Source organism: Sesamum indicum, linkage group LG5 (assembly GCF_000512975.1).
Source record: "Sesamum indicum cultivar Zhongzhi No. 13 linkage group LG5, S_indicum_v1.0, whole genome shotgun sequence".
In the NCBI taxonomy this organism is placed as follows: domain Eukaryota; kingdom Viridiplantae; phylum Streptophyta; class Magnoliopsida; order Lamiales; family Pedaliaceae; genus Sesamum; species Sesamum indicum.
In genome coordinates, this window is record NC_026149.1 from 3,608,445 (window position 1) to 3,632,309 (window position 23,865).

At 36.4% G+C, this 23,865-nt stretch overlaps 5 protein-coding genes across 5 annotated transcripts; 2 read left to right on the plus strand and 3 right to left on the minus strand.

The window, feature by feature from the left end:
- LOC105161893 (senescence-specific cysteine protease SAG39-like) lies at window positions 269-1,604 on the minus strand. The gene is made up of 2 exons (XM_011079742.2): window positions 1,081-1,604; window positions 269-1,000 (listed from the first exon to the last, which is right to left on the minus strand). The coding sequence occupies exons 1-2, from the start codon at window positions 1,514-1,516 to the stop codon at window positions 411-413; spliced, it is 1,026 nt and encodes a 341-aa protein (XP_011078044.1). The 5' UTR covers window positions 1,517-1,604; the 3' UTR covers window positions 269-410.
- Window positions 2,586-5,092, minus strand: LOC105161894 (UBP1-associated proteins 1C). The gene is made up of 6 exons (XM_011079743.2): window positions 4,892-5,092; window positions 4,693-4,767; window positions 4,294-4,424; window positions 3,423-3,867; window positions 3,069-3,182; window positions 2,586-2,932 (listed from the first exon to the last, which is right to left on the minus strand). Exons 1-6 carry the CDS (start codon window positions 4,976-4,978, stop codon window positions 2,870-2,872), a joined length of 915 nt encoding a protein of 304 aa, XP_011078045.1. The 5' UTR covers window positions 4,979-5,092; the 3' UTR covers window positions 2,586-2,869.
- On the plus strand, window positions 5,849-11,761 carry LOC105162002 (formin-like protein 20). Its single transcript, XM_011079902.1, has 2 exons — window positions 5,849-5,957; window positions 9,927-11,761. Exons 1-2 carry the CDS (start codon window positions 5,849-5,851, stop codon window positions 11,759-11,761), a joined length of 1,944 nt encoding a protein of 647 aa, XP_011078204.1.
- Window positions 12,818-16,900, plus strand: LOC105161895 (WD repeat-containing protein VIP3). The gene is made up of 2 exons (XM_011079744.2): window positions 12,818-13,246; window positions 15,973-16,900. The coding sequence occupies exons 1-2, from the start codon at window positions 12,908-12,910 to the stop codon at window positions 16,603-16,605; spliced, it is 972 nt and encodes a 323-aa protein (XP_011078046.1). The 5' UTR covers window positions 12,818-12,907; the 3' UTR covers window positions 16,606-16,900.
- LOC105161896 (threonine synthase 1, chloroplastic) lies at window positions 19,982-21,909 on the minus strand. Its single transcript, XM_011079747.2, has 2 exons — window positions 21,733-21,909; window positions 19,982-21,696 (listed from the first exon to the last, which is right to left on the minus strand). Exon 2 carries the CDS (start codon window positions 21,662-21,664, stop codon window positions 20,153-20,155), a length of 1,512 nt encoding a protein of 503 aa, XP_011078049.1. The 5' UTR covers window positions 21,665-21,696; window positions 21,733-21,909; the 3' UTR covers window positions 19,982-20,152.

A 23,865-nucleotide genomic window follows, 5' to 3' on the forward strand; every position in this document is an offset into this window, starting at 1 on the left:
ATAGAACATAATACAATAAATCATAATAGATATATGGATATAGAACACAGATAACATCACAAGTGTTGTCTTGTGGGTGCCATGAAATATCTGGATTGCATTCTATTTCAGAAATTTTATTGCATATTCTATTCCATTTAACATATATGCGATATGGGTATAAATTTTTTTTTAGATAAAATAGATAATATTTATGTACGTGACATGCATATGTAAAATAGAATAGAAAATCCTATTCGTGAAATATGATGCACAAAAAGCAATTAAACTAGAATAATTTGGATATTGAGGCCTTTGTTTGCAAGCAATTCTTGGAACCGAAAAGTAATTTACACGTATGTATACACACACATTCTAAGGACAGGAGTGTCTTAACATGGGAGCTTGTACAATCCAAGGTTTCAAGAATTTTAAGCAGTTGGGTAAGAAGCTTGCATGGCAATGCCACAGAGGCCTTCTGCAGCATCAATATCCCTTTGCATTCTAATATATCCATTCTCACCCCAGCTACTTCCCCATGAGTTCTTCACCAGCCAGTACTTGGTTCCATCACTAGTTTTCCCATAGCCAACTGCAGTGACACCATGGTCCAGCTCAGTTCCACACTCTCCTGTGAAAACTCCGCTCGAGTAGAACTGGAAGTCAGATCCACTAGCGTCGATGGCAACGGATACTGGTTGGTTAGCCACAGCTTTCAGCAATGCAGGCTCACTGTTGGCCGGAACATCCTCGTACCCTGTAATCTTGGCTGCATGGGATGATTCCTTCTTACTGTTGCAGGTGCCATCAACTCCCTCGTAAGGGTAGTTGGATTCTGTTGTGATGCCACCGTTACTGATAATGAACTCAAATGCATCATCCATGAGACCACCGTTGCAGCCCTCATCTTCACTTGTGTCGCAATCCACAAGTTCTTGTTCAGATAAAGAAATCAGTTTCCCTGTTGTCAGCTGATTGATTCCTTCAGTGGCTGCAACAGCTGAAAATGCCCAGCAGCATCCTGTATGGTTGTTTCCGAAGATCAGTCTCTTTTTCTCTAGAAAAAAGTGAACTTGAATTGGAATAGCTTCATTCACTTACCACATTGGCCCTGGTCCTTGACACCAGTAACAGCTCCTTTCTGTCTCCAGTCCATGCTGGCTGGAACTGCACTAACATTTGCATACCGGAACGATGAAACCTTAGTCGACTTCATGTAAGATCCCATCTTGTATCCATTTCGCGATGCCACAAATTCCTCGTTTGTCAAATCAGCAAATTTGTTTATGGCAAGCCTGTAAGGACGAGCCGCAGCCTCATTAAATGACCGGATGTACTCCACATTTTCCTTGAATATTCTGAATCTCTTGGACTTCTCAGCTTCATCTTTGTAGACACGTCCAAATTGTGCCATCCATTGCTCATGTTCCTGAACCGTTGCTGCATCAGGCAGTGTACGGGCTGTGCCCTGAGAACTCCACATTTCCAGCACTAGTAATGCAGCAATGACAAGCCTCCAACTCGGGTTCATGGCCATTTTCCGCTAGCTGAGTGCTAGAAGCAGGGTTTCTGATGTGTAAACTAAACTTGATACAAAGGATTGTTGTGCATCATTTTAGAATGAACGGGGTATTTATAGAGTCGGTCAGTGCGTTCACTGAGAGAGAAACCTATATTTCCATTTTGAATCTGAACATAACTAACGTCCATGACTCCCTGGGAAACCCGGCAAGTTATACACCTCGAGACAAATCAGAACTCAGTTTCCTGGACGCTCCACCGTTTACTCCTACCGTTTGTAATGTTGATTGATACATGCTAAGACACCAATAGTTTGAAGCAGCATAATTCGAAAAGCAACATCTTCTCTCTTTGTCGGATTTTCTCTGTCTCTTGCAGCAATATCTAAGTTTGTATATTACATCGTCAAGAACAAACGGTGCAAATGCAAGAGATAGCTTTAGAAAAATCAATAATTAACTGAAAATACTTGTCCGTTGAGGAAGTTTTGAGATAAAACACGCCAAAAATTGGAATGTAAGAAGACAGTTTGCTCCAAAAGCTAATCAGTTCATCACCCATTCTGAAGACAAATGATGTCTCCAAACTTTTATCTTGTGGACTCATTTTCTATCATCAACCTCATTAACGAATAACTTAATGAAAGCCAGAAACAAAAAAAAAATTATAATTTTAGTCCTATAATTTAAAAAATTTCATACATTGAGAACAAAAATTTCATTGACTTATATGTTCTCATACAATGTACGCGAAAAATTATTGGTTAAAGAAGCAAAACGGCATCAACAAGAGTTAATTGTTTAAAGAAGCAAAACGGCATCAACAAGAGTTAATTGCAACTTCTAAGAATAATTCGCCTCAAGTGTTGAAAAAGATGCATCGCACGTAAATGATTTTGAATTGAGAATTTAAGCCATCCTGCAGTCATCCAAAGTAGTGTTTCCTGAATAAAACTACTCCCAATATCTGCTCCTTGTTTGGCCTTTCTTGACATTTGAGGTTTCAGGTCTATTAACCAACTCCCATTTTTGCCATTTTCTACTTTAAAAAGGATTCTGCTGCTGTAACATAAAACAGATCCACGATTCCAGGACATCAAGTATATTTTGCAATAAAAAATCTTGTTCATTAACATAATTATGACAGTGAGCAGTACAAACCATTTCCGTATATCTAATTTCTCAACAAAGATAAAAACTGTGTACTGTTCACGATCCAATTAGAACGCAGAGCGGCTCACTGGTGCTGAAGATAAAAATCTAAAACCAAAATTTCCTGTTCCAAGTGGCACAACAGCATAATGTGTTTCAGCAAGTTCCAGTTGTCCGTAGGTGAATAAAGTAGTTGCAGAAGTAAAGTATTTTCCTTCTTAGCTGCTCGTGGCTAGGCGAACATATTTTCCATCAACAATAAATTTAGAACTTGAATTTATCTGCAAAACATTTTCACGAGATAATAGTCAAGGGGATTAAACAATTAGGGAGTCGCTTGTGTATTTCAGAGGCATAAGAACCTTTAGTGACTTCTTTTCTCTGACAAATAAAGAATGCAAATCAAAAGCAACTCACCTTCTCCTCAAGAATTCCGGATACTTGGTTTTTGTCTTCTGTATGGCCAGATTCCTTGAGAGAATTCAGAACAAATTTCCTAAGCTTCTTCAGTTTCATCATACCATCTGGATTCTGTCACATGGAAGAATAGATATTATCCTATCCACACATTATAAACTATAATAGATTATCAGCAAAATATTCAGAATCCAACAAAAAACTTTTAATGTAAACCATCCACAGGATAGTTATAAATGGCGCACGCCATGGCGCAAACAGCAAGAGCCCAGAACCATTTTAAAAAATGGCGCTGGGCTTTCACCTGCCGCAGCCATGGTGCGCAGCAGGGCCCTCAAGGACAAGGGTACGTACAGATTTCAGAGCAGAAGTAATAAGCTTTTTCCACTTTATTTTCTTCTTGCTGGAATCCTTATCAGCAGCAGAATCCAGTTTTGCATCTTCCTCCGTTGCATTGTGTTTGGCCTTCTTCAAGCCTTTTGCTTCTGCTCCTTTGGTTTGAATAACTTCACCGTTGCCTAGTTCCGCCGGATTATCACCTCTAATCTTGTTCTGAGCACCATCATTTTCAGATGCCTCGAGTTTTCTTTTCTTGTTTGATTCCAAAGCATTATTTTCTCCCAAATCTTTACTTTCAGGAGCTTCAGTTTTTGCATTGTTTTCAGAGGAACCCTTCGTTTCTGCAGTATCATTAGGCTGCTGGTTTGCTGCATGGAATGCTCTTGCTTTAGCCCTGTGTTTCTTCCCATCAGCATGGAGAAGCAAGGCTTGCTTGCTTGTGGCCTTGGTGTTGCATAGGCTGCAGAATATCAATAAGATAGTGCAATACTAAGATCCATTGTTAGGAAGAAAATGAGAGGAAAACGAAAAATAACTAGTAACAGATAAGAGACTAGAAACCACCATATAGTACTAACAGAACACAAAAGATGCTTGAGTCTATACACTTCCCTAATCATAAACAAGCAGCAGCTCGGATCAAGATGTATGTGGGAAGATGTGCATGAAATTCAATATATCACAAGTAGCTAATAATACAATATATATCAGTGGCATGCCAGCTTCTAATTTTCGTGATTTCCGGCCATTTCCCCAGGCGCCATCAAGACACAGTAAAAGACAGTTTTGGCCAATTCTTTCATTCGTTTATCTGGTTTTTGACTTAACAAATAACCAAAACATACCATCAAGGTGAACTACATATACCTGTATGAGCTAAACATACCTACAGAACCACGGAGGGAGTTTGGATAATCCAACATTTATGTCAACCTCCGGTTTCGGCTTTGAATCTTTTTTGGGTTTAGTATTCGATCCATTCAAAGCATTCCCTTGACCCTTTGGACCATATTTTTCCTGATGTCATAGTATGTATACACGATATCAGATAATACATCATATTCCAACAGATATTTCATGTCAGATCATGGAATTGGTGTTTATTAAACTTAATTACATCAACTTAACATATAAAATGAGAGAACATGCAGTACGTTGAATCAAATCTCAGAAAGTTCCTCAGTTAAGCTAATGCAGTAACTAATATCTGCCATTTTACTCAATATCAACTCAAACAAAGCAATAAAAGAAAAAAATCAAAGACAATAAAGGGAATTCGAAATACCGCTTCGGTAATGCACTGAGTGTGACTTTCAACGTCTTGCTGCCCGAATACTTGCCCGCAATCGATGCACGACAACTAATGCATAATCAGAAACGAAGATCATAAACAAATTACAAACAGATTAGATTACACAAAAACAACCCATTTGACCAAAAAAATTATACAAAAAGAACAGAAAGGTGGCGTTGAATGTGGAAACCTTGTAAGCAGAGCAGACTCTGAAGTGGTTAGGGAGCTTGGGTTTCTTGAGGTTGTCTCCGCAGTCCTCGCACTGAAACCACACCATCTCTTCCCCACCTCAACCGCGTGCTCCTGTGCGTGAGGATGGAACGTTGTAGCCTCTAAGAGCCCTTGTTTCCGCCTGCAACAACAATTGTCCGAATTTGGGGGTTTTGTTTAGGGTTTTTGGGAATTTAAGATTATAGGAATCTAATACATATATATAAATATTATATTCCACCGGACCTTGAATTTGATTGGAGCCCGTTGTATTTAAATTGGGCCGGCCTTTGTAACTTTTCAGGCCCATAACAACTATTGTACAAGTATTATTGGGGGCTATTTGCAAGGGTTTAACAAATAAGCATTTATCACCTTATTGTTGAAATTTAAATATAAATTAAAAAATATTTTTGTTTTATCATTTTATTTTCGAACTATTTAAATAAATTTAATTTAAGCACAACTTCGTATCAATTTTTGCAACTTATTGATAAAATTGTAAATGTTAAGTTGTTTACCGAAGCATTCAAACTTCGTTTTTCCTTTCACTTTTAGTTTTTTTTTTTTAAATATTTCAAATTTACTACTATTTAACTTATAAATTTCTCTACAACTTTAATATTCGTAAAAATAGAATGGGCCTAAGCTGCCCTCCAGGAGGCCTAGTTTGAATAAGGGCCTAGGACGCCCCTAAGAAGCCTAATTCGGGCAGAGCCATCAGAAAACACGGCAGAGGTGCTCCTAGAAAATAAATTAGCCAAAATAAACTAAATCAACCAAATCTAAGAGGGCCTTACAGGCACACAAGGAAGTTTAGAGATTTAAAATGCCCAACCAAAGTCAAAATTCATATCACATAGCGTTCATGAATGTTATAGGAGGTATCTGCACACCACACAAAATAGGATAAGGATCACCACCTTAATGAGTATACATGGTGCCTCCAGCCGAAAGTAAACTCGAAAAGCTTGAACTTCAGCTGGAGGAAGGCGTATCCTTAACCACCTCGGCCAAAATCGAGAAGGATACCCTCATCCGCAACAGTCTCCAATCGCCCTCAACGATTGCAAGTCCCCAATGGGGTTATCCCTCTACAAAATTCGGAGGGGGTCCTTCAACCGCTGAGAGATGTCCCTAACTCAACTTTATCCAACTACTTTGAGATAATGCTCTACAAATTCGTAAGACTTCTCCACCGAATCCATAGGAAATTCGGTCTTATTAAAGCGGTTGAAGGTTCCTATAATTGGGAGCTCCCCCTAACTGAAGAAGACAACTCTTACCTTCATACCACAAGTTTTACATTCATGCTACAATTTTATGCTAAAAGGAAAACTTTAGTTTCGTATTTAGAGTTTTATATGTTGAACTTCAATGTCAATCTCTCTATTATATACACAAAAAAGAAAAAGAAAAGAAAAGAAGAACACTCTCAATATCACTTATTTACACTCTTTTATTTGATGGCATTTTATTCATTACTTTCTATCCCAACTAAACCCAAACACAATTTTTTGCTTGAATTAGTTGACACTATCTATGAGAACACTGAATTAAGACGTGAAAATGATGAAAATTACAAACACCGAAATTAACACTCCCAAATACCTCTTTCGGCAAGATGATCCGTTCCCGGTGGGGGACCTTCAAGAGAACATGAAACTTAGACGAAGTGTTGTTAACTTTTTTTTTTAAAGAAAATTCAAGTGAATGACTGCATACTATACGGGCATACTAGTAAAATCAAAACAAATGGAGGGTATTTTTGTACTTTTATCATAAATCAAATCTTTAAATTTGGATTTAGAAGCATTGAGTCTCATCAGCATCACAATGTTCAATGCTTTGAATTTGTTCATAATCAACATAAATACTATGATTAATAAACGCATACTAGTCACAAACAACATCGTCAACCACGACAATTAACGAGTATTTAGTATTAATTGGTTAGTTTACTCATTCTCATCCTCATCTATTGAATTATTATAATACTTTTTAGAAATTTGATTCAACTTATCATCTCATACATCACGACTAACGCAAAATATAAAATTCATTCAACCCCTTATTTTACACGTGAGCAATAATGTTTTTAAAAGGATTTATGACTTCTTTAACTTGGGACAACATCAATTAGCGTGGATGGTAAGCTGGTATGCAGTGCTCATCCGAGATTAGGTAATTAAATCAGCACAATGTTGATCGCATCGAATGCTGGTAGCAGACTACCGTTATTATAGTATTCGTGCCTAAGATTTATAGAATTGAACTGAATAAGTGATTTGAAATTCACATTGATAATTATGAGTTATTGATGCAGGTCTGATCGGGTTTAAATATTTTTGCGTCAAAACAATTCACTTTTTAAGAAGAGTACTTCTAAAATTATACCAAATTGATATTATTATTCCGCAATAATTTTAAATTTTTAAATACATTTGAATAAATGAGTTATGTATATGAGTTTGTTGGTGGCTTTTGGCAATGCCATTAATCCAAATTCAAAGCCTCCACCAACTGGAAAAAGTTTTAATTAATTAGCAATGAATCAAAACTTCAATCTTTTAGGTTCATAAATTGTTAAATTGTTAGGGTTCAATTTTTGGGTAAAAAGTATTTTGTTGTTCAAACCATTGTCTTTTTTATATTTTCTTATTTTTATTTTTATAATTAATTTTAATCTAGCATATCAACTAGACGAGTTTTGTTACCATCTCAAACGCACATGTGCAAGAATCTTCTTTATTTCTAAATAATCACTATGGATTTGTTAAATTTATGATGAATTTTATTTTTTGTTGTCAGATAATAGCATATTTCTCGGAAAAACAATCAAATTCAATATTTTGTGGAGAAAAATTACACGCATTTACTGTATGTAACCATTTTTTGGTGAAAAAGTCCATCTAAAAGTAGTTTAGGGTCGTAACTTACAGAATTTATGCCGTTGGTATGATAAATTAAAACTAAAAAAAAAAAAGATGGCAAAGTATAAAAACAATTATAATTCTCAACCCAAAATATTTTTACCCTCAATTTTTAGACGGACCAAAATCGATTGTGACCGAAAGTATAGGGACCAAAAGTGTAATTATCCACATAGTGGGTTCATAAAATATTCATCCGCACAAGGTGCATGTTTGATTGGGATCAACGTCGAATGAGGGATAACATAGTCAATCCAACACTGTGATAACTTTTTTCCAAACTTAGTTATTTCGAAAGTCGTCCTCTCGCAATCAATTATCTTATAATCAATTATGCAACCGTCGAGTCAAACAAATTATAGTATATCTGTTGCACCCAATGCAAAAGGCACTGAATGGAATATCTAAGTCTTATCTTGAAAGTTGAATTAGATTTTCTATCCGTAAATTATATTACATTTTTTTATTTTATTTAAATTTTTTTGTATATGTGGGCGTGTATATATTAAATAAAATTAAAAATACAATAAAAATTTTGGAATGTAAAATCCAATTCTGCTTGAAGTTTATTTTTGGTAATTGTGTAGCAGCTTCAATTAAAAAAACCCTATTTTATGCCATCTCCCATATAGTTTTACTTAATTATTCTGGGGACAAATTCATAGCAATTACGATGCAATTTCTTCTATAATATAAAAACCAAAATATATTTAATTTATTTTCATAATTAAAGAATTAAATTGAAGGGAATAAAACGCGGTGCAACCACCAAAAGTCCATCATTGACTAGCGATTAAATAAATAAATGTGGGTTTTTTTTAATGGTTTTGGCCTTAATTATCATGGGGTGTTGGTAGCAATTGATTGATTTTAGTTCAAGAGTTTAATTGATTTTCTTTTTTTTTTTTGTAATTTATTATATTTTTTTAATTCAAGAATACAAAAGTTCGAATAAAAATTATAGGGTTTCCAACAAAAATACGAGCTCTTCGATACTCCAAACCTCGAATGGAGACAAGAATCTGCAAAGAAATTACTACGAGAAAATCTTCACAAGATAAAATCTTTTAAAAAAATACGAGTTCTTGAATAGGAAAAGAGATATGATAAATGTCTCCAAAGATTCGAAAGAAGAGAGTTGATCAGAAATAAGATTTTTACGAGTTCAAATGAGGAAATTCACGATAAGTTCCAACAAAAGATTCTATTCCGAAAATAAAATACCAGTATTTTTAGAAAGATTCTATAAATATGCGAGTTTAAGGAAGAAAATCCACAACAAGTTCCAAAGAAAGATTTGATTTCGAAAATAAAATACCAACGTATTTAGAAAGTTCTATAAATACAGACCTTATCGAGAGGAATAGGCCAAGTAATACGAATCGATTTTTAACATCAATCGTACTTGTGTTATAGAACACTACATCATCATTTATCTTTGCAAAATTTTAAAAAAATAAAATTATCTTTAATTGCATAAAGAAAAAATTGAGTTTTTACTATTTCGACTAAATATTATTAAACATGTTTTATTAAAAAAGTATTTCAAAAAATCAATTTCGATAAGGTTTTTTTGTTATTAAATTAAATATGATCAATTATTTATTTGATTTTATTTATTTCTATTAATTATTTAAATTACAAACACACATTGATTATATTCCAATAAATAGTGTAATATTATGATTTTTCAATCATCTGTCACAAAATTTTATATCTTATAAATTTATTTTATTGCATCATTTAAAATATTCAATTGCTGAATAAATTGATCCTTTTCGTGCAGCAATGGATAAATGTATTATTTTATATTATATAATACAACTCATGCTACTAACATTTATATAAATCTGCATCAAATTTTAATTTTTTTTCAAAATCGAAGTCTGTCCAAAATACTCAAGCAACCCCCCCCCCCCCAGCCCTGGGACCCGGACGGGGTTCCCCCGCCATTCTGGTCTCAGACCGCCACCAGTCCGCTCCCCCGCCGGAGGCGGTCTCAGCCCTCAACGCCGCTCCTCAGTCCGGTGGCGCTAATTCTATCCGTCCCAATACTCCTCTTACTCGTTGCATTTTTTGTAGTCCCTCCATTTCTCTCGCACGCTAATCAAATCCTCAGGCCTAATTCCGTCAACGTATTTCTACTATTCTTTGCTATTGTGTGCGGCCTGTTTGCAAGAAGAGACGATGAAACTTCATCATCTAGTGTTGCTGATGATGGTCGCCTGAACTCGGGTGCTGATTTGAGTGTAATTTCTAGTTCTTTTGATGGGACGAGGCAGTCGGGTTCGGATTGGTTGGAGTATTCAGAGAGGAACGAGTATAGTAATCTTGTGGAGGAAAGTGGCGGCCGCGGCCGGCTGAGGAGGAGCAGCAGTTCTTATCCCGATTTTAGGCAGGAGTCGTCGTGGGAAAGTGTTGGCGACAGGTTCAGGTTCGTTGATGATCTTGAGGTGAATTTTCGCGGGTCTTTGCCTCCTGATGATTTCCGACGCCGCGCGAGGCGGAGTCAAGAGAGAGAGAAAAGGGCTGTGGAGACGGTTTTTGAGGAGATTCACCGGTCTGCGCCGCCTGATAATGTACGACCCCGCGGGAGGCGGAGGAGTCTTGAGAGGGAGAAAGTGGAAGCGGAGACGGTAGTGGGAGAAATTCACCTCTCTCCGCCGACTGATAATCTCCGACGCTGTGGGAGGCGGAGTTATGATAGACAGAAGGATGAAGCGGCTGAGACGCTTGTTGAGGAAATTATTGTGAATAAATTTGAAGCCAGTTCGGTACCTCCGCAGCGGCCAATGCAGCCTGACTCATCTCCGCCTCCGCCGCCTCCTCCTCCCGCAACTTTCAAACAGAGACGATCTATACATCGCGTCCCACATAAGAAAAACGCTGAAAGGCAAAAAGCTGAAGCTGAATTCAGTAAAATGAGATCGCCACCTCCTCCGCCAGCACCACCACCTCCGCCGCCGCCTCGACCACCAGCAGCAACGTTTGAGTTTACGGAGCATGGCAGCGAAAAGCTTCAGAAGAAAAAGAGCGGCGCAACGAAAGAAATCGCAACAGCAATAGCTTCGCTGTACAAAGGCCAAAGGAAAAGAAAGAAGAAAGAGAAAAGTAGAAATATTTACGACAGTGCCACTCACAATTCTTTTCCAACTTCTGTACAGGAACAACCATCACCAACTCCACCGCCGCCGCCGCCGCCTCCCCCGCCATCTAGAGTGTTGCAAAACCTGTTCAAAAAGAGCAGCAAAAGTAAACGAATACACTCCGTCTCCGCCGTATCAACTCCACCTCCACCCCCTCCGCCGCCGCCTCCAAATTCAATTTTCAACAATTTGTTCAAAACAGGAAGCAAAAGTAAGCGATTCCAACAGACGTCAACCACAGCTCCACCACCCCCGCCACCCCCTCCGCCGCCTTCATCATTACTCAATTCCTTATTCAAAAACGGAAGCAAAAGCAAGCGTTTCAAGAACGTCGACGCCCCTACTCCGGCTGCAGCTCCGTCTCCAGCAGAACCACAGCCGTGGCGCGAGGTCAACACCGGTAAGCCACCAAAACCCACAAAACGCAGCACCCTGCACAAGGAAACCATGGTAATCGCGCCACCATCGCCGCTCATCTCAACGCCACCTCCTCCACCTCCGCCACCATTCAGAATGCCGGAGGTTAAATTCGTTGCTCGCGGAGACTTCGTGAGAATCCGCAGCGCCCACAGCTCCCGTTGCAGCTCCCCGGAGCTGGAAGATTTTGAAATCATATCAGTTAAATCCGACGGCGGCGATTCAATGGGGCCGTCGATTTCTTGCTCCAGCCCAGATGTGAATGCGAAGGCCGACACTTTCATCGCCAGGCTCCGAGATGAATGGAGGTTGGAGAAGATAAACTCAGTCAATGAGAAGCACAAAACGGGCTGACCCTCCAGCCCGGCCCGTATGATAATTCGACTTTTACCGTAAATATTTATGGCTTACTCACAAAGATATGGTAAATAAAACGCGATTTAGAAGTTAAATTGGGTTTGTCGCTCTGGTTGTATTGTTTTTGTTCTCAACTGGAGGGCTTTCAACTGTCGAGGATGTGAGTTTTTATTTCAGTACTAGGTTAAAGAAAGCTAATATAATTTTGGATGTTTGCTGTGAGATTTTGGCTCTGATCCTATGTTTTTGTTGTCTGTCAGAGTCCAATTTATGTAATCTGCAAGTTTGCAACGCTAAAAGTGGAATGCGCCGTTTATTTTGTGATATGAGTTATCTGAATAATTATATAAAAAAATTATGTATAAATTATACTATATTTACTTGTATTATTCAGGTTGAATAACTCAACCCACTTAAATAGATAGATTAAATTATTCAACCAAAACATTAATTAATATCGGATTCTTGAAATTTCTATAATGCAACGTGAATATGTTACTTGAATGTATTATTTTTCATATAGGACCTAATAATGAAAAGTAAACTGGCCCCGATGATATAAATATCGATAATGAGTGTATGTTGATTTATTTTAATAAAAGTTGTTTATTAATTTGATGTAATAATAGTTGTTGGTTAATTTAAGTTTATAAATATCTGATTCTAACAATCAATAAGTTGATCATTGACGATTGAGATTCATTCTAAAATTATCATCGATTAAAAGAAAAAACAGTAAGTTAGAATTGTAGTGCATAAGAATTCTTAGTATTATCAAATTTATGAGAAAAGTTTTATTCAGATCAAATTGAACTAATCACATTGTAAGGGATTAATACCTGACTTTTTTTTTTAGGATTAATATATGAGTTGTGATTGGTCATTTTAAAAATTGTATAATAAGTGTAGTACAAGATAATTGTATGGGTCCAAGATATAAGACGATAAAAAACAAAAGAATAAAATCAATAATTTGAAATTTCGCCCCAACTTTCGTCCGATTTTACATATCCACCCCAAACATTCTATCTTTATATATCACATATTACCCGTGCCAGTAAATTTCCAGTCAATCTGACGCCTACACTCCACAGTTGACACCTGAGCTAGGGCTTTTACTCCCAATCGAACTCGCCCATAACCATGAAACTAGCTCCATTGAACACCGTTCAGAACGCCCACGACGACTCAGTCTGGACGGCCGCGTGGGTGCCGCCGACGGAGGATTCGCCGCCGCTGCTCTTGACGGGTTCGCTTGATGAGACGGTTCGGTTGTGGAATCCCGAAGGTCCCGAGAAGGTGCAGACGAACACCGGACACTGCCTTGGCGTTGTATCGGTGGCGGCCCACCCCTCCGGCAGAATCGCGGCGTCCGCCTCCATTGACAGCTTCATACGAGTCTTTGATGTCGCTACTAACAACACCATAGCCACCCTCGAGGCTCCACCCTCTGAAGTCTGGCAATTGCAATTCAATCCTCAGGTATTAATTAGTAGTGTTATTCCTTGATTTATATCTGCTGATGATTTTGTTTGCTTCTTCTTGTGGATGTGTGTATGTGTAATGGTTTCTTAGGGCTTTGAAATATAATGTACCGGAAATGTAAAGCCCAAAAATCATGCTTTGCTTGATAGCAGGGAATTGTTATTGGAATTTGGCGTAAAAGGAAGCTAATGACGATCCGCTTGAAATAAACAGAGGTGTAAAGCGAGAGTTTTGTTTTTGTTTTGTTTTTTTTTCCCGAGCACAGTGTCCGGGAACACTTGACATCAAATATACAAAGAGTACGGTATGGTGGAGAGTCATACATATATGGAAGTATTTGGGCGAGCGATCAAAAGATTGGAAAGTTAGATATTGTTAACTGATCTTTCCACATTTGTGCCGCTTATGACCCAGTTTTGAATCTGTGAACTAGATCCAATATCACACTTACCAGGTGATGAGAGTGGTCACCAGAGTGTACATCTAATAGCTGAAGATTACTGTTCCAGTGAATGTGATAACTGGAACATGATAGTCTTTGTGCCTTTTTGTCCTTCTTTTAGTGTTTTTTGGTTTTCGGGGTGGTATTATGGGGTTAGATGCTATTTTGGAATGTTAAGCTTCAATTATTACTTTGAATTTTTTGTTTCCTTGTGAGAATTAGTTCAATCACTAAAACGAGTTATCTCAAATTAACTAATAGTAAAATTATTTTATACTAAATACATTAAACTATTTTTTATGTGGTATTTAGGTCATATTTCATTAGGAAATTGGGAGAATTTTCTTTTGGCCATGAGAATTTGATCAACAAAAGAAATAATAAATGCCAGGATATGGGTATTGGTAGCGTAGTATGAAATCGCTTCATAAAAAATCTTCCATCTAATAATCTGTATCTAAAATCCACCAAAACCAGAAAATCCTATTTATCTTACTTCTCTTTTCTTTTTCAATCTTTCTCCATGATACACTGTCTTTTCCTGATCCTGAAAGTCAAGTTGTTGCCATAAGTTAATGTACTCTAATGTTATTAAAAAAGCTTGTATAAATATGTGATAAAGTGGGACTTGGGAAACCCAAAGGTCCCAATCCATTTACGCGTTCAGTCTTTTACTAAAAGACTTGCATTTCGCAACCTGTTTCTGCGAGGTTGCAACATTTTGCAACTAGTATTGATGGTCAAGATACTTTTCGTTTTAGGTTAATATTTCTTCTTCCAAAATGCAGCACTTAGATTGGTTAGAAATGTTGTCACTCTATGTCTTCTTGTTTCATATCTAGAGGTAGGGGTGGGTTTGTTTCCTATCTAGATGTAGGGGTGGGGCAAACCAGCATCAGCCGTTAAAAGATTCTATGCTCTGTTTATAAAACTTATAGATGTATATTATCATCAACAGAATTGTATTTCTTTATGCTCATTCTGATTGAAGATTCACCACTGATCACTGAATTTCATATTCATATTAATGACCAATTAGTTTATTTGACACTGCACCTTCAATGAAGTGATTTTACAATATGTTTTTGCGGTTCTCAAAATGTCCCTATTGATTTGCAGACTGAAAATCTTGGAATTTCGCTAAATTTATTGACGTATAAACAATAGTATAGTATTTGGGCCACTTTCTTTTGGTATCTCACTAGTTTGTTGATGTTTTGGAGACCTCCAATCTTTCTTTGGATTATATGAAAGCACATTTGTGCTGCACTGTTGTTACTTTATAAGTGGTTTTATGATAAACAAAAATTTTGAAAAAGTTTCAGTGGTTTAACTGTACCATTTATTAGCAATTGCTCATGCTACAGATGTCTCATGTTGAACCTACTATGTCAAACATAACCTGTAGGTGATGTGCCTGACTCTTGATCTGTTCCCTTTATAGAACAATAAATTGCTAGTCTGGTGCTTTATTAGTTATTATATTAAAATTTCTCAAACATATTCCTCCTGAAGATTTTGGTGGACAATGTAATCCGAAGGATGAGTTCATTTCACAAACATAAGAGTAAATGGATGTATGTGATTGTAATGTAATTACTTCACAGTATTTCAAACTTAAAACTGCAATGTTACAGAACCACCCTGGCTTCAAAACTCATTAATGAATAATTGAACTCTAAGGCTTTAGTTGCAAATCATAGCAGGTCTTGAAATGCTGTGCATACAGCTGAAGCTCACATGCATTTGCAATTTCACACTCATAAAAGGAAGGAACAAAAAATAAAATTGGACAGAGCTTATTATATAGTTTTTATGGTAGTGTCACTATCAATTTTTTTATTCTATTTATGTATTCCATAGTACCATATGCACCGTACTTTGGCTCAACATTCCTTGGTCTGCTAAGACTTTATGTACTGGGTAGCAGAGTGTTCATAATCTTTCTTGCTGTCTCATTTGTGAATTCCCAAGATTATTGATTCGATAGGTTTTTGAGACACTGGCCACAGCTTATTTTTGTGGTCCTTTTTTTTTTTTTTTTTTTTTTATTGGTTGGTTTTCTTAAACACAATTTGCTTCAGTACCATTAGTTTTAACAAACTGTCCTTTCAGAGATGTATGGTGGCTATAAATTCTGACCCTTTTTCATGGAACATCATAGTATACTTTTTCGAGGCCTTTTCATCAGAAAATTATTCCCTTATATTCACTTTTCAATACATTCACAAGTTTTGCCGCTCATTATAACTGATGGAAAACTATTATTTCTCTAACTCAGGGTACAACACTGGCTGCAGCTGGAGGTGGTAGTGCTTCAGTGAAGCTGTGGGATACCGCCGAATGGAAATTGGTTGCTGCCCTAGAAGTTCCTCGACCGGAAGGCTTGAAGCCATCAGAGAAAAGTGGCAGCAAGAAGTTTGCCCTCTCTGTGGCATGGAGCCCGGACGGTAGACAAATTGCTTGTGGCTCAATGGATGGCACCATCTCAGTTTTTGATGTTCCCCGTGCTAAGTTCATGCACCACTTGGAAGGCCACTGCATGCCCGTGCGAAGTCTTGTGTACTCATCAGCCCCTCTTGATTCAAGGGTACTTTTCTCCGCCTCAGATGATGGTCACGTGCACGTTTACGATGCCGAACGGAAAACCTTGATTACATCAATGTCAGGCCACTCAAGCTGGGTACTGAGTGTGGATGTTTCCCCAGACGGGGCAGCAATTGCTACGGGCTCAAGTGACAAGACCGTTAGGCTTTGGGATCTAAAAATGAGAGCTGCTACCCAGATACTAACAAGCCATAACGACCAGGTATGGGCAGTAGCCTTTGGGTCACCATTACGGACAGATGTAAGATCTTGTCTGCTTGCTAGTGTATCTGACGACAAGAGTGTATCATTCTATAAATATTCTTGAAGTATCATCTATACGGCAACTTAAGATCACAACTTATCCGCCCCATTTGGTTGAGCACTGCAGGGTGGCGGCTGTTTTCTAGTTTAACATTTACTAGTGGCTGAGCAAACTCGTGTATGTAGACGTAAATTTGTCTGATATACTTGACAGGTTGTCTTTGGTTTTTGTTCTGAATTAGTTTGACGATGTTTATTCCATCCTATACCAACCTTAAATTATTCCCCGCGTGTCTCTTTTGAGCAACCTTCATTCTTTGTTTTTTCTCAGCTTTTATTGAAATGATATCCATTGGTAATTGTACTATTGCAATATTCAGATGCTATAAGTTACTGTCTTAAGCATTTAATTCTTTGGGAGTGGAAGGGCATATAAAGAAGAAATTTTTTAATCCTATTTTAGAGATGAGATATGCTATCCCATAAATTAGGATTGGTAAGATTGAGTTTACTGAGTTCTAATACTTTGCTAAGATTGATCTGATATTAATACTGAGTTCTAATACTGTGAATTAAACATGTGATTACACATGATTTGTAAGTTTATGGTGCCTTTTTACACGAATCAAATAGGGTCTAAATGTAGTCCACATAATTGGGACAATGACTTGCAATTTTTTCGGTATTGTTTTAGGTCTATTTATATTATTTGTGGTAAGTGGTAGGTAGGTAGTCGTAATTAATGGCGCATTTAGAAATTAAAAACACGTATGATTTTTTCGAATGATAAATGTGATTGTGGTGCTGCACATGTTAGATGGCTCTTCAATAAAATGATAGTTTGTGGATTTCGTATCATTCTTTTTCCTTTTCCCTTTTGCAACTTAAGTGCAACTGATCAATTGCAAAATCATATTGTTAATATAAATTTCATATTTGCATAAATAGTTACAAGATTGGAAAAATATAGATAATAAATTTTCAATGAATTTAGATCAAAGGTTACCATTTTTTAAAATGAAGACTATGTGCGACTCTCTCTCTCTGTCTCAATTGTGATCTAAAGATCGGAAGCTTGCTTTTATAAACGGAGGTGTAATTTTTTCCATTTTATGGTAACAAACTATTTATTGCTTTGAAATTTGATATTTGAGCCTTTGAAAGTTTGTAATCAAATAAGACGTGGAGTTGAAGTATTCCGTTATGTCATAGAATTTTAAAGTTTGGACATTAGTTATTTTGGGTCTGCTTTACGTATGTAATATATGGAGTAAGTAGTTTCTCGTTATGCCCTGGAGACTCTGTTTTATAGGTACCACTTAGTATTTTCGGCCAACTAATCTATTAAAATGTTGTAGGCATGCAAAATCTGATAATTATATATTGACATGTGCAATATATTTTTTTTCATCAATTTGATGTTTTTTATAAAATAAAATATTAACAATTGATAAAATCAAATATTGCCGTGTATGAAATTGAAGTATTCAAGGCAATTTAAATATTTTTTTGCCGACAAAGGAAGCAAACGTCAATGATTTGATAATTTTATATTATATCTTGTGATTAAAGTAATAAATCATAAAGGACCAATCGTATCACTCCACGTTATCAAGTAGATATAGCAAAGTTTTCTACCCTACAACTATAAATATGGATGTTTCACCACTCAAGAGATACGACATAAAGCACAAGACAAGATACGAGTGAAGACGAGTCAAGCAATCACTCAAAATAGAATTGATGAGACAATCAAAGAAAGAATCAAGAACGCTCAATAAGTCTCAAAATCCTCTCAAGTGCAAATCAAGGAAGATCCACGGCGTTCAAAGCAAAATCAAGACGTTCGCCGCTGAAACCATCCAAAATCAATATTTAATTTGGGAATAGTCAAAAGACTCTCGAACAAGTTAACATCAGAGAAAATCAAAGCACCAAGCTCCACTTCCAAAGTTGCCAAAATAAAAATCGCATTCATGAAGCAGGTTCCAAGTAGAGATTTTGTACCCACAAAAAGTACAATTAAATTTAAAAATTATTTCTAACATTTTTTTTAAATAAATTTAAAAACATGAAATTCGCGTTACAATTATATATATATATATATATATATATATATATTGAAAGGACTAAAATGTCAAATTTAAACCACATTATGGCCCAATAAATCAATCTAAAATTAAAAAAAAATAATGTTATATTTTATCTTTAATTGATTCATGTAGCACAATATCCAAATTTGGTATAAAGTTATTATCTTGACAGTATTGTAAAGCTGAAATTCGAATTGGACACTAATCATTCGTGACTTTCTTTGTACTTTTAATTAATAATTTATTCTAAACAAATTCGATGTTTAACACATATTAAAAAAATGTTGTAATAATTTTTCTCATTTCACCTGAATTTAGTGTAATAAGATGACATATTAATATTATAACATGATAATTAAATTGGATATCAAGTGACATTAACTTTTATTCCAAAAATGAGTTAATTGATAATTAATAATATTTATGTTTTTGTTTTAATTTACTACACTGCCATTACTGTTATCACCATCACAATTTAAATGTAATTCAAAGCGTTACAAACTTATTATTGCAAAACAACAAATTTTCTCATTTTAGTACTCAATATATATATATATATGGACAATTATTCCTTCACTTTTAAAATATAGGGACAATTACATATACGTTGTCGACATCATTAACTATTTTTGTTTTCTGTTGTCGGGATTGTTTCTATAATTATGTAAACAATATAAATAATTTGCATAAATAAATCATAAATTATAGGGTGTAAATATAATTATTCGTAAAATATAATATGAAACATATAAATGTTGCCCTGAATAAGAGATCAAAATTGATCAATAAAGCTTAATTTAGTATGCAAAATTGGGTCTAACGTGACAATGAATTCATATCCCATCAATGTACCGATAATTTTTTATTTAATAATAGTTATTGATTTACTGTTATTAGTTATGAATATTTGATATTCATTATTAATAGATTGAAATTTATTGTAACGACAATTAAATTCATATAAAAAAATAATATTCGAAATTACATTCAAGAAAGTCTATATGTAAGGAATTATTTCTAGATGAAGAGTCTTGTCAACATCACCGCTTTCCTGAAGATTTGTTCATCAGACACCCCCTTCAAGAGAAACAATCTGTATACGTCAGAGTTGAAACTTCTATGGTTTCATAATATTTTTTATTTTGAATCTTATGTTGTAATTAATATATTCTTTAATTTGTACTAAATAGAATAATTAATATTATCTTATATAAATATATATATAATTAATATTATAATTGAAGACGAAACAAAATTTCAAACGGAAAATTCTAATTTGGATCCGATTCAACTAAATCTGAACTAATTACATAATAAGTGCAATATACTTATCGTGTGATATGTATATAATTAAAGAAAATGATCAAAACTTGTGATTGATACTTAGTTGGAGCTAGAATTTTTCCTAATAGACTCCCAACAAAGACATAAACGAAAATACATCAAATTACAACTTCAAAAAACTCAAAAGAAAACTTGCCATATGTTGTACAATTACCACCATTTTCCTAAGTTGATCTACCTCCTCTCCGACAAGAACTTCTTCAGCTCATCCATCACCAATCCAAAATCAGCCTTCACACTCACCGGCGGATTCGAATACCTACACTCCATCTCCCCAATCGCCCCGGAATGATAGTCAATCTTCGCCTGCGTAAACTTCAATCCGTGCGCCGTGCTCACCACCACAGTCCGATCATTCGGGCCGATGATCCCATTCCCCCTCAGCTTCATCAATGCCGATAAAGCCACCCCTGTGTGCGGGCAAATAAACATCCCTGTCGAATCGGCTAACGCCATTGCGTCCATCAGCTCCTCCTCCGTCGCCTCTTCCACGATCCCGTTTGACTTCTTTAGAGCGTAAACTGCTCTGTCGATCGAAACAGGGTCGCCGATTTGAATTGCGGACGCAAACGTAGTTTTCGCCGTCACGGGGCTGAACTCCTTCCACCCCGAATTATAGTATTGAAACAACGGGTTGGCGTTCCGGGCCTGAGCGCAGACGAGTCTTGGAATCCGATCGACGAGGCCCAGTTCTTGACACATTTTGAATCCTTTGTAGAACGCATAGATGTTGCCTAAGTTTCCTCCCGGGACGATCACCCAATCAGGAACTTCCCAATCGAACTGTTGCAAGATTTCGATCGCCGCAGTTTTTTGTCCCTCTAGTCTTAAACTGTTCAACGAGTTCGCTAAGTAGATTGGGAGCTCCGTCGTGATCTGCCGGATTAGTTTCATACAACCGTCGAAGTCCGTGTCTATGCTGAGGACGAACGCGCCGTTCGCGATGGGCTGCACCAGCTGCGCCATGGAGATCTTGTTGGCGGGTAGGAAGACGATGGAGGGGATGCCTGCAGCGGCGCAGTAGGCGGAGAGGGCGGCGGACGTGTCGCCTGTGGAGGCGCAGCCGACGCCCACGAGTGGGCTGTTCATCTTGCGCAGCCGATTGACTTGGCTGACCAAAACCGTCATCCCCAAATCCTTGAAACTGCCGGTGTGGCTAATCCCGCAGTGTTTAACCCACAAATCATTCATCCCAAGGATTTTCTTGCCGAATCTCTCGGCCCAGAAGAGATTGGAGTTCCCTTCGAACGCGCTGACGATGTCTTCGTCGTCAATTTCGGGCAATACCCATTCTTTCTTGGACCAGACGCCGGAGCCATAGGGCCATTTGGTGGTGCCGACGCGGGAGTCGAACAGGGTCTTCCAGTAATGGCCGTCGTACTGTTTGAGGGCGTCCATGTCATGTTGGACGTCGAGGAGGCCGCCGTCTCGGCTGCGGTACACGACGTCGTCGAGGGAGTAGGACTCCGCGGTGGGGGTGTTGGTGGAGATGGAGTTGAAAGGAACGTACTTAGCGGAGAAGCTTAAACCGGGAGGAGGCGCTGATGGCGGCAGAACTGGTGGAGAAGTGATAGACGGTGTGGCGGCGCAGAGTATTGTGGGACATGGATAGCGGTGGTGGTGTGGAGATGCAGAATTTGACTTGGAGAGAAAGGAGGAAGAATTGAGGAGGTGAGAAGAAGCCATAATTCTTGAAAAGCGGCGGCGGAGAGTGGCGGGGGGGGGGGGGGGGGGGGGGCGGCGGAGAGTGGCGGTGGTGGTGGTGATAGGCGTTTTGATATTGGGACTGGTTTTAATAAGCCTTATCGTGTAAGAAGGAAAGGGACGAGAATAGGGGAAGTCACGTGAGACACGTGCAAGGAATTCAGTCTAATCTAATTATTCTTATTTTCAGTTAAACAATCTTAATTCTTGAAATTCCCCACTTGGTATCAGGATTTTCTGCAATTCCTCCCACTTTGCAAATTCGACCAACTCATCATCATGGTAAGTTGCATAATTAATTAGACAATTTATTAGCATAGACATCATATTTTAATGGATGTTGTGTATTGGTCAACTTGATTAATTATATTCTAAAAGTATAAATTAAATAATGTGTAAATACTTATTCACCATCTTCATATTGCCAATCAAATTTGACTCTAAGATGAGAGTTGAAAAATTAAAAGTATTAATAGTTAAATGTATTATGTCATCTACTTAAACCATTATTTCTAAGTGATGCAATAATTTTAAAATAAGGTTTCCTATTATGTCATCACTAATTTTAAAATAAGGTTTCCTATCATAAAATGAAACTTTATGTCAAATGTTTGAAAAAAAAAATACAACATAGGGGATTTAATGTATAATAAATTTAATTTTAAAGTTGTCATATACGTCTCAGTGTTTTTGTGTTCATGCTCAAGTTTACGCACATATATTTACGTCACGTAAAACGAGAGTATAAATGTCTGTGGCAAAAATAAAGTACGAGGATGTTAAACTTTCGGAATTTATTATTATCCACAACAACAAACACTATAAAAAAAATATAACATTTAATTATGCCTGATTGTCATAGTTAAAAATTAAAAAAATATAGTAAATTATGGCCGTGGTATCTGCAAGGGTGGCTAAAATATTTGCCATGGCAAAAACCTTTTTCTTAATGAAAAATCTATATTTTTGTAATTATTTTATTTAATCGTGGTCAATAGAACTTATTTACCAGATTTTTTAATCCATAGCTATTAAAATTGTAGTCAATAGTCATTTTTTTTCTAGTGAAATTTCGTAGTTGTGTATAATCTGCGGTCGCTTTTAATATCTGCTTCAGTCCATTTCTTTTTCTATTTATTTATCAAAGTGTAATTTTATTGAGTAACATAAAATAGAATACATTTTTTGAAAACACAATAAAACAAAAAGAAATATTATGTTATATAGATAATGTGCATCACTAGACTTGTGGTCCTAACTATTGAGTAAAAGTCCAAGATGCAGTATGAATATTTTTTTAAAGAAAATATTTCCTCACTTAAATAGTAAGTAAATTATTATTGTGGTGTAGGGATCTTCTTCTATAAATGCAATGGCCCATTGATTGCAATTAATTAATATAGAAAATCAGGTGCCAAATTAGACTAGACAATGCTTTAAATTGAAATCACTCTCCACTTCTTTTTTGTTACTTGAGAAAAATATGTATAATAATAATAATAATAATAATATTATGTTATAAAATAATAGTTCTTTATAACATGGTTCTTTGTTTTCCTATGTGGTTATAAAATATAGGTATATATTTGAAGAAGTATTAGTGTAATGTACCTCGTAACGTATTTGTGTAATATTTTAATATTGAATAGGGTCTGGTATAATTATAATTTTATAAATAATATAGAGTGTTTTTTTTTTTAATGTATCTAAACATAAATTAGGAGTTTCAATGTAGTCCGTTCTTTATTTTTTATTTTTTCCCGATGGCCCACAAGATAATATTGTTCTAGAAAAGGTTAAAGATCATGTCATTTCAAAATTGATGGTAGAAATAAATAATAATTAATCAATAATTAAGTTGGATTGCGCACTGAATAACAGCTATGGGACTAAATACTACAGGTTGGGTTTGAAATATTTCAAGTCGAGAATCTTGAGGCTGGACAATGAGTATTCTATTAGGACTTGCATTAAGTGTTGCATTCATTAGATGGGCGTCGTGTTTCATCAAGAGCAGATGTGGGACGTCTATGCAATTTTATATTTCCAAACACTTTAATTTAACTTAATTGAATTTATAATTTATTTTTTTTAAAAGAAAACCCTTGATTTAAATTTTTGCAAATACCATCTTCGATATTAATTTATAACACGAAAACTCGTGATCGGCTCTAAATAATAAA

What these genes read in the sequence shown, in the direction of transcription:
- LOC105161893 (XM_011079742.2), bottom strand. Translation starts at nt 1,516, where the DNA reads ATGGCCATGAACCCGAGTTGGAGGCTTGTCATTGCTGCATTACTAGTG. An exon ending in CAAGGACCAGGGCCAATGTG is followed by an intron (nt 1,001 to 1,080) that starts GTAAGTGAATGA and finishes ACAACCATACAG; the next exon opens with GATGCTGCTGGGCATTTTCA.
- LOC105161894 (XM_011079743.2), bottom strand. Translation starts at nt 4,978, where the DNA reads ATGGTGTGGTTTCAGTGCGAGGACTGCGGAGACAACCTCAAGAAACCC. An exon ending in GAGTCTGCTCTGCTTACAAG is followed by an intron (nt 4,768 to 4,891) that starts GTTTCCACATTC and finishes ATTATGCATTAG; the next exon opens with TTGTCGTGCATCGATTGCGG. An exon ending in TTACTTCTGCTCTGAAATCT is followed by an intron (nt 3,183 to 3,422) that starts GTACGTACCCTT and finishes TCCATGTGACAG; the next exon opens with AATCCAGATGGTATGATGAA.
- LOC105162002 (XM_011079902.1), top strand. Translation starts at nt 5,849, where the DNA reads ATGGTGCCTCCAGCCGAAAGTAAACTCGAAAAGCTTGAACTTCAGCTG. An exon ending in GGATACCCTCATCCGCAACA is followed by an intron (nt 5,958 to 9,926) that starts GTCTCCAATCGC and finishes CATTTTTTGTAG; the next exon opens with TCCCTCCATTTCTCTCGCAC.
- LOC105161895 (XM_011079744.2), top strand. Translation starts at nt 12,908, where the DNA reads ATGAAACTAGCTCCATTGAACACCGTTCAGAACGCCCACGACGACTCA. An exon ending in AATTGCAATTCAATCCTCAG is followed by an intron (nt 13,247 to 15,972) that starts GTATTAATTAGT and finishes TCTCTAACTCAG; the next exon opens with GGTACAACACTGGCTGCAGC.
- LOC105161896 (XM_011079747.2), bottom strand. Translation starts at nt 21,664, where the DNA reads ATGGCTTCTTCTCACCTCCTCAATTCTTCCTCCTTTCTCTCCAAGTCA.